The following is a 9,857-nucleotide window of genomic DNA, read 5'->3' on the forward strand; positions in this document are numbered from 1 at the left end:
CCCTGTCCGGTGGGTAGGCACTGCGTGTTGGGGCTAGCACTTCGGGTGCAAAACTCTGAGCAGCCAGGAAAAAACGGTCGGCTTCCTCCGCCAACGCACGTGGCTCAGTAATCTTCGTGCCCGCGAGCGCCGTCCGGACCTGCGGTGGCATGTGTTGGAGGAACAGCTCCATGAAGAGGAAGTTAGGTTCTTCAGCACCCAGCAGGTTAAGCATCATCTCCATATGTTCAGAGGGTTTGCTGTCCCCGAGGCCCCGAATAGTCAACAAGCGTTGGGCCCGCTCTGACTGTGACAGCCCAAAAGTCTTCAATAGGAAGGCTTTGAGGTCCCTGTACTTGCCGTGGTCCGGGGGATTCGCTATGAAATTCGCCGCCCGGGTCGCAGTGGATCTTCCCAGCGCCGACACGACGTGGTAGTAGCGTGTGGTGTCGTCCGTGACGTCACGGATGGCGAACTGCGCCTCTGTCTGCGCGAACCACGCCGTCGGTGAAAACTCCCAGAACTCCGGCAACTTAATAAAAGCATTATTCGCCATGTTCGTTTTGGTCTCTGAAGTTTCAGCGAGACCTTCGTCGGGGTCACCAGTGTAGTGCCGAGAGTCGGAGGCGGAGTATCCAGCACAAAGCTTTAATGAACACAATACCAAAAGACGTTCATTCGTCAAGTCAAAACCGGACGAAACTGGACGGTCGTTCCGTCCGCTAAACGGGTCCGTGCTAAACACTCCCCCCACCCATAGTTCCGTGGGTGAATTATGTTATCCACCACACTGCACAGTTATTCCAACATTGACCCAAAATCAACGATTTTGAAATGAGAATCCTATATATAATTATTTTTAATTAAAGGACTTTTCTAACTACAGCTGCAATCTGCCATTGAAGTCTCAAGAGTGTGTTTTTCTTTCTCTGCAATGCTCATAACACTCATTTATTTTTGTATTTTTTTTACAGCTCACGTTTTATTTGTCCGATGATAACAAAGAAACCTTTGATGTTTACCTGTAAGACTTCAAAGTGCTCCAGCTCATCAGAAGGAGGCGTTTGGAGGGTTTTTTCTTCTCTTTTGGAATATATAACTGACAGTTTTGGGACATAATGTTCGCAACATCCATCACAACCACAGAACCAAACACGACTGAACACTGAAGGCATCAAAAAGGTTGTATGTTTGCGTTGGGTTGCATCATCGTGAGCGGTGGAGTGAAATCCTCCCGTGTTTTACATCATTGAATTTGACAAACATCAAGGTCGTTTGGGCCTTTTCTCTTTTGATATCTCATACTACCGTTCAGAAGTTTGGGCTCACTTCAAAAAGCGCTGTTTTATTCAATAATCATAAATACCCTCTCTGCATAGTTAATGTGTAAATGACTATTCTCTGGTGTTTGATGAAGTCTCCACAGAGGTGTGTAGAGGTCCATCTACAGTGTTCTCATGGTACAGTGTGTTATCGCCTTAGAAGAATAGCGGAGGGGTAGAAGACCCTTGACAACCCTTTTTACGTGAGCGCAGCTGAAAACAGTTATATGCTGCTGAGAGAAGTTATAAAACTGGCCTTCCTTTGAGCGACAAGTTTGAAGAACATTCATATTTCAAATAAAAATCATTATTTCTAACCTTGTCAATGTCTTAACTATATTTTCTATTCATTTTGAAATAAATTTGACGAATAAAATAGTGAGTGTTCATGGAAAATCGTCTGTGTGACCCCAAACTTTCAACGCTAGTGTATATCTACATTCATTGGAGTGTTACATGTTTTGTTGTATTTAAATAGAAGATTTCTTAATTAAGGTTGGCGAAGGAAAATACAAATGAATTTAAGGACATGGTGAACTACATTAATTATAGCGTACGCATCATTACAGAGACATCGATGAGTGAGAGATGCTCTCATGCAGTTTACTGAAACACGGCAAATTATATTTAGAGGACTCTAGAAGCACTCTCCCCGATCAATAAAAAGGCCTCTCATCACGGACGTCACACAGTGGGTCGATCACGTGACACGGAGGAAATGCGTAGACGGCATTATGAATTAATGTAATCTGGTGGGTTTTTTATATTTAAGTCGGGTGGGGAAGAGTGGGAATGCTAAACATGTGGTCAAGTCCATTATTCTGTTGATGTTTTATGGACCATAACCTCCATTAATAATCGCTTTTTGGTGAGAAAGATGAATAATGCATGAAATCGTCGTACGCTTGAAAGCGTAATTTTCTGTTTTTGGTATAAGTGCTATTGCGAAAGGCGATGGAGTGTTTTCTCCTTTCAGACGTTAACAATGTCCACATCTGTGCCGATCGATCAAAAATCTCATAACGACCTCGAGACGCGCCGCAACAACGCCGCCGTTAAGTGAGCCGCTCCATCCGCCGAGTCGTGAGTAAATCACGAAAAAGTTGTAGTTTGTTTCTTTAAAAAAAACACACACAAAAAACGTGTTTTTTTTCCTGCACGTCGTCAGATTCTCTTCTTATCTAACGTGCCATTCCAGGTGACCGGCGGTGTGACTGTGCACAAGACAAGCGGCTCACGAACGGAACACAAACACGTAGGAGGCCCGGAAAACTGCTGCATAATTAGTGTTAACAATTCATGTCGCTATCATCCGGAGTTCAGCCCAAAAGATACTTTTTTTCTTTTCTTACAAATGTATTAAAATCCCCCCTCAAATCAACAATGTGATCAGACCACACCAGCACTGACTCGAGTGACATCACTCGAGGCCATTTTTCTGATTTCAACTGTGATTTGACAACTGTGAAAACATAAAATTCACATGATATGTTTTCAATGTCCTGTACAATTTGACCCCAGGCTGTTTTTCACTGTTTAAAACACATAAGAACTAGAATGGACACTCGGTAGAACGCATACCTTCGCATATCACATGATTGGGCATTGAATCATGAACATGTTGACATTAGTTGCATGCCAATTGGATACAAATTGACCGTGCTTTGGTCAAAAGAAGATGTTGACCTTTTCATGACCTTGACCTTGACCTTTAACCCTATCGATCCCAAAATCTAATCAAATGGTCCCCGGATAATAACCAATCATCCCACCAAATGTCATGCGATTCGGTTTAATGCTTTTTGAGTTATGCGAGTAACACGCAAATAAATAAATAAATGCGAAGGTACAGTAAATATCAACTTTTTAAATTTATTTAAAGGGATATTTAGGTAGTCAACAAACAAACAAAAAGTACCTGACACTTAAACTTGGGAAACAATATTCATTCTAATAATTTTCTGGAGGTTTTATCTGCTGTGGTCGCAAAGGGTAAAAGATGTTAGTAAATGTGAAGGTAACAGAGTTAAACACGTCCACGCGGAGCGACTTTAGCATTACACGTATCAGTGGAATAAGACTTCAAGCGGAGTAGCATGGAAGAAGTTTTTTTTATTGAGGTTTAAGGGTTGGATGTGGCTGCAGGATCCAAGAGCACGGAATCCACACAAACGCACACAAATCGCACACACACACCCTCCTCCCTCCCAGCGATGCTCTGATGGGCTGAGCGAGGGCTGACGTCGTCGGTGGGGGGTGCGGAGGAGAAGTGTGTGACGTGGGGGAGGGAGGAGGAGAGGAAAGAGGAAAAGTGTGGAGGGAGAAGGGAGCATCACGAAACCGAGGTAGAGCCAAAAAAAATGGAGAGAGAGAGAAAGAGAGAGAGCGTTCATTATCAGATCCAGTCTCCCCGGTCCGTGTAATCATCTCCTCTTTTCTAATTGCTCACTAGAAAATAATAATAACAACCGACTGTATTCCCTCTATCAAACTAACACGGGATCTCTGGGATGGAGAGATGATATTACATCCTCTCCCTCTCCATCCCCCTCTCCGCTCTTCACTTGGAGGCCGCGGTGTAGCAGCCGTGCGGGTTCCACTGCATGTCGCGGACGCGCCTGACCGACTGCATCTGGGGGCAGCGGGCGCCGTACTGGTTGAAGTGGCGGTACTCGCCCTTCTCCAGCAGGTACTGGCTGCCACGGTAACCGGGGAACTGGTAGCCCACCCAGCTGAGGGAGGAGAGAGAGAGAGGAGAGAGAGAGAGAGAGAGAGAGAGAGAGAGAGAGAGAGAGGAGAGAGTTGACTTTATTTTGGGAAGGTTCGTGGAGAAATGACAAAGCGGAAGGAGATGGAGACGGTTTGTATTCGAGGGAAGAAAAGGAGAGGTCACGAGGACGGGAGGAAAGGTCACGAGGACTGAAGGAAGGGAGGAAAGGTCACGAGGACGAGAGGAAGGGAGGAAAGATCACGAGGACGGGAGGAAGGGAGGAAAGGTCACGAGGATGAGAGGAAGGGAGGAAAGGTCACGAGGACGAGAGGAAGGGAGGAAAGGTCACAAGTATGAGAGGAAGGGAGGAAAGGTCACGAGTATGAGAGGAAGGGAGGAAAGGTCATGAGGATGAGAGGAAGGGAGGAAAGGTCACGAGGACGAGAGGAAGGGAGGAAAGGTCACGAGTATGAGAGGAAGGGAGGAAAGGTCACGAGTATGAGAGGAAGGGAGGAAAGGTCATGAGGATGAGAGGAAGGGAGGAAAGGTCACGAGGACGAGAGGAAAAGTCACAAGGATGGGAGGAAGGGAGGAAAGGTCACGAGGATGAGAGGAAGGGAGGAAAGGTCACGAGGACGAGAGGAAGGGAGGAAAGGTCACGAGTATGAGAGGAAGGGAGGAAAGGTCATGAGGATGAGAGGAAGGGAGGAAAGTTCATGAGGAAGGGAGGAAAGGTCATGAGAGTGGAGGAAGGGAGGAGAGGTCACAAGGACGAGAGGAAGGTCACGAGGACGAGAGGAAGGGAGGAAAGGTCCCGAGGACAAGAGGAAGGGAGGAAAGGTCACGAGGACGAGAGGAAGGGAGGAAAGGTCACAAGGACAAGAGGAAGGGAGGAAAGGTCACAAGGACGAGAGGAAGTGAGGAAAGGTCACGAGGACAAGAGAAGAGAGGAAATGTCATGAGGATGAGGAAAAAAGGGAGGAAAGGTCACAAGGACGAGAGGAAGTGAGGAAAGGTCACAAGGACGAGAGGAAGAGAGGAAAGGTCACATCTACAGCCGGTTAGCTTTGCTCAAAATTAAAATAAATAGGGGGAAACCAGAGTCGGGTTTGGTATTTTTCTTTTAAAGGTGTCATGAATGAAGACTTTAGCTGTAGGGACTTATTTTTTTTAATCCTTGTGGGCAACACGGAGGTCTAAGGGCAGCGGCCCTCTTCTGGACACTAGGGGCATAATCTGCCTAGCAACACTTCTAAAACTCACTCATAATCCCACTACATTTGGTGTTATTTAATCTGTATGAATGTGCTCAGTAACAAAACACAAACTGTTCTTTCAAGGCGCCGTGTCGCCGCCCTCGACTCACGTTCCGCCGTTGACCACGACGCTGCCCACCCGGTCGGTGAAGCCGTGGGAGAACAGGCTGGGCACGTCGTCGTCCAGGATCTCCATCTTGCGGCCCTTGAACTCTCCGACCTCGTGCAGGCAGATCTTGTGCTTCTCCTGATCCTGGAAGAACGTGAGGGAAGAGGATAGAAGATGTGAGAAAGGTGGAGACGAAGTCAAAGGCACTCGTTTCCTAACAGACGGGGGGGGGGTACCATGCGGACGGCCCTGAAGGACAGCAGGTAGTCGTTCCTCTGGCAGTTGCTCCAGGAGTCCCAGCGGGGATACGCCCCCTTCTCCAGGACGAACATCTCCCCACAGAAGTTCATCTGCTCATAGCCCACGAAGCTGAGGAGGAGGAGAGGAAGGGAGGAAAGGTCAGGAGAGGGGAGGGAGGAAAGGTCAGGAGGAGGAGAGGGGAGGGAGGAAAGGTCAGGAGGAGGAGAGGGGAGGGAGGAAAGGTCAGGAGGAGGAGAGGGGAGGGAGGAAAGGTCAGGAGGAGGAGAGGGGGGGAGGAAAGGTCACGAGGAGGAGAGGGGAGGAAAGGTCAGGAGGAGGAGAGGGAGGAGGAAAGGTCAGGAGGAGGAGAGGGGAGGGAGGAAAGGTCAGGAGGAGGAGAGGGGGGGAGGAAAGGTCACGAGGAGGACAGGGGGGGGAGGAAAGGTCAGGAGGAGGAGAGGGGAGGGAGGAAAGGTCAGGAGGAGGAGAGGGGAGGGAGGAAAGGTCAGGAGGAGGAGAGGAAAGGAGGAAAGGCCACGAGGACGAGAGGGGAGGGAGGAAAGGTCAGGAGGAGGAGAGGTCACGAGGACGAGAGGAAGGGAGGAAAGGTCACGAGGAAGGGAGGGGAGGAGGAGGAGGAGAGGGGAGGGAGGAAAGGTCACAAGGATGAGAGGGGAGGGAGGAAAGGTCAGGAGGAGGAGAGGAAAGGAGGAAAGGTCAAGAGAGGGGAGGAGAGGTCACGAGGACGAGAGGAAGGTGGAAAGGTCACGAGGAAGGGAGGGGAGGGAGGGAGGAGGAGAGGGGAGGGAGGAAAGGTCACAAGGACGAGAGGGGAGGGAGGAAAGGTCAGGAGGAGGAGAGGTCACGAGGACGAGAGGAAGGGAGGAAAGGTCACGAGGAAGGGAGGGGAGGGAGGGAGGAGGAGAGGGGAGGGAGGAAAGGTCACAAGGACGAGAGGGGAGGGAGGAAAGGTCAGGAGGAGGAGAGGAAAGGAGGAAAGGTCAAGAGAGGGGAGGAGAGGTCACGAGGACGAGAGGAAGGTGGAAAGGTCACGAGGATGAGAGGAAGGGAGGAAAGGTCACAAGAGGGGAGGAGAGGTCACAAGGACGAGAGGAAGGGAGGAAAGGTCACGAGGAAGGGAGGGGAGGGAGGAAAGGTCACGAGGAGGAGAGGGGAGGGAGGAAAGGTCACAAGAGGGGAGGAGAGGGAGGAAAGGTCATGAGAGGGGAGGAGAGGTCACAAGGACAAGAGAGGGGAGGAGAGGCCATGAGGAGTGGAGGAAAGGAGGAAATGTCACAAGAACGAGAATTAATGAATCAACTGAATTAAGGATCTTTTTATTAATCATTAAAAAGTAAATCACCCTGAAGAGGTCCACTTCATGCACACTTCTCCTGTCTCCTTTCACCTCGCTCTCTTTCCTCTCAGTCATATATTTGTGTCGCTTTGCCATGTTTCATAATAATAATAATAATAATCAGAATAATAATAATAATAATAATCATCATAATAATCATAATAATAATGAATAATTCCACTGCTGCAGGATAAAAGCCCAAAATGTGAAGTCACATCATGATGAGCTACACTTTTGAAATTGCCTCAGAGGAGTTTGTGTGTGTGTGTGTGTGTGTGTGTGTGTGTGTGTGTGTGTGTGTGTGTGTGTGTGTGTGTGTGTGTGTGTGTGTGTGTGTGTGTGTGTGTGTGTGTGTGTGTGTGTGTGTGGCCTACTTACGGTCCGCAGGTGACGCGCAGCGAGCGCACGCGGTCCATCCCCACGTCGCACACGTTCATGCACTCGCCGCTGATCTCGACGCAGCGGCCCTGGAAGTTCTCCTGGTCGTACACGCACATCTAGAGGGAGAGAGAGAGAGAGGGGGAGGAGGAGGAGGAGGAGGAGGAGGAGGAGAAGAAGAAGAAGAAGAAGAAGAAGAAGAAGAAGAAGAAGAAGAAGAAGAAGAAGAAGAAGAAGAAGAAGAAGGAAAAGAAGGAGAAGAAGAAGAAAAAGGAAAAGAAGAAGGAAAAGAAGAAGAAGAAGAAGAAAAAGAAGAAGAAAAAGAAGGAGAAGAAGGAGAAGAAGAAGAAGAAGAAGAAGAAGAAGAAGAAGAAGAAGAAGAAAAGAAGAAGAAGGAAAAGAAGAAGAAAAAGGAAAAGAAGAAGAAGAAGAAAAAAAAAAAGAAAAAAAAAGGAAAAGAAGGAGAAGAAGAAGAAGAAGAAGAAGAAGAAGAAAAAGAAGGAAAAGAAGAAGAAGAAGAAGAAGAAGAAGAAGAAGAAGAAGAAGAAGAAGAAGAAGAAGAAAGAAAGGTAGCCGAGGTGTTCAGAATCAAGAGCGACACGAGAGAGAGAGAGAGAGAGAGAACTCTTTAAGGAAATGGTTCTTTAGAGAACCCTGGTTTGAAAGGTTCTTCGTGGAACCATAAATGGTGCCTTAAGGAACCCTGTTTGAAGGTTCTTTGAGACTCTCGGTTCTTGTGTGTACCTTGTAGTTCTTGCCCGTATCCAGCATCTTGCCCTGAGCGGCCTTCCCGTCGGTCTGGGAAGCGGACTTGGATTTCTCTCCTCCGGCGGACATGATGACTGAGAACAGAAGAAAGGTTTTTAAGCATTATTAAATTTAATAAACAATACAAAACAACAAAAATGATGAGGATAAAGTTTAATATATATATATATAAAAGCAAAGCCCACTCCCCTTTAAAGACACAATATACCAGCCTACCCACAATACCTCAAAGTAATATAACACAATACTGTATTTAAGGATTTAGATTGACAAAATAATTAATTATGAATTCAGGTGAGACTTTCCACACACATTACTAGCTTATCATTTACATTTGTAGCATAAAATGTCCTTCTAACATCAAAACACATTTCCAAAAAAAAGAAAAAAATTCAAAAGAAAATCCTACTTTAAAAAATACATATATACTGATTTTCTTTTTCAAAATAAAACTTTTTGTAGCTTTTAAACATTTTGAGTTTTGAACCAGAAAAAAATAAAATTGAACATTCATGAAATGAATGTGCTATATTCTAGTTATATATTTTAGGATGCACCAGGTGAGATTAAAGAATAAGTTTAAGTGTTATTTATACAAACAAATATACACAGAACAATCATATTTAGTTTTACAGCTATTTGCTTTGTGCAAAAATAAATGCACATTTTTGCCAGTTTTACTTTTATATCTTGAGCTCAAACTACAATAAACCTCATAATAAGGGATTACATCAGGTTATTCTCTCTGATGTGTGTCCACCGGTCTTACCTGTGGCAGTGTGTGCGTAAAGGAGTGGACTCGGGGGGGCTGGTGGTTCTGTGTGAGTCCACCGGGCCCCCCGGGGCTTTTATATACGCTGGCGTCCAGAGAGAGAGAGGGGAGAGAGAGGAGGGAGAGATAGGAGAGAGAGAGGGGATTACAAACACAGAAACAAACTCGCTGAGCTCACAGAACAGAAATACCCCCCATCATCAAAGAGAGAGAGAGAGAGACTGTAAAATCAATGTCTTTTTGGCCTTGTGGGAACTGGACGGCAGACGAAAACATCTTCTTAATAATGTTTTTATGACAGGAATCCATGACATAAAAAGAGAGTTATACTGTAGCTGCTTCACATAAATAAAGACCAAACCCCAACGATATAGTCGTCTCATGATAGCCGGTCGCAGAATTATTCACCCCGAGTCCCGTGAGCTCTGTGATGGAGAGGCGTCGGGACAACAAACAATTACGGGGGGGAAAGCAATAACCTCTCCGTTTCCAACATGGCTCCTCCGTCATGCGGGAGGAGACGGACGTCTTCCATCACGGCCCTCCGATTCGTTCCTTCTCGAGTGTAAGGTGTGGATATTGTGTTGAGTCTGTGAGGTGCAAATTTCCCAAAAATAGCACTCGGGGGGGGCGGGGGTTAGGGTTAGGGTTATTGGAATTTTAACTCAGGACTCATTAATATTGCAGTTTGAATCTCCTTAATAATGAAATCATAATTATAAAAAACTAGCGCTCAAGTGAGCGTCGTAAAAAGATCAATGGAAGGACGAGGGGGGAAGTGAGGAGCACACGTAACTCTAATGAAGAACAGGGGGGGGTGAAGTGATCATATCTGTACCCCCGTCACCCGTCCTCTGGTTCCAGATCCAGATGAGGAGAAAAAAAGGGTGAAATTGTGAAAAATAAATCGTTATTCGGACAGAGGAACGTTATCGTTACGTTATCTCTTCTTTAGCTCACGTGATA

The 9,857-nt window shown here is 46.6% G+C and overlaps 1 protein-coding gene across 1 annotated transcript; it reads right to left on the reverse strand.

Annotated features, from left to right (window-relative positions):
* Window positions 1–3,392: 3,392 nt before the first annotated feature.
* Window positions 3,393–8,905, reverse strand: crybb1l2 (crystallin, beta B1, like 2). The gene is made up of 6 exons (XM_056409636.1): window positions 8,889–8,905; window positions 8,096–8,193; window positions 7,352–7,470; window positions 5,613–5,745; window positions 5,378–5,520; window positions 3,393–4,033 (listed from the first exon to the last, which is right to left on the reverse strand). Exons 2-6 carry the CDS (start codon window positions 8,186–8,188, stop codon window positions 3,862–3,864), a joined length of 660 nt encoding a protein of 219 aa, XP_056265611.1. The 5' UTR covers window positions 8,189–8,193; window positions 8,889–8,905; the 3' UTR covers window positions 3,393–3,861.
* Between the last annotated feature and the right edge of the window lie 952 nt (window positions 8,906–9,857).

This window comes from Pseudoliparis swirei, chromosome 24 (assembly GCF_029220125.1).
Source record: "Pseudoliparis swirei isolate HS2019 ecotype Mariana Trench chromosome 24, NWPU_hadal_v1, whole genome shotgun sequence".
Lineage (NCBI taxonomy): Eukaryota > Metazoa > Chordata > Actinopteri > Perciformes > Liparidae > Pseudoliparis > Pseudoliparis swirei.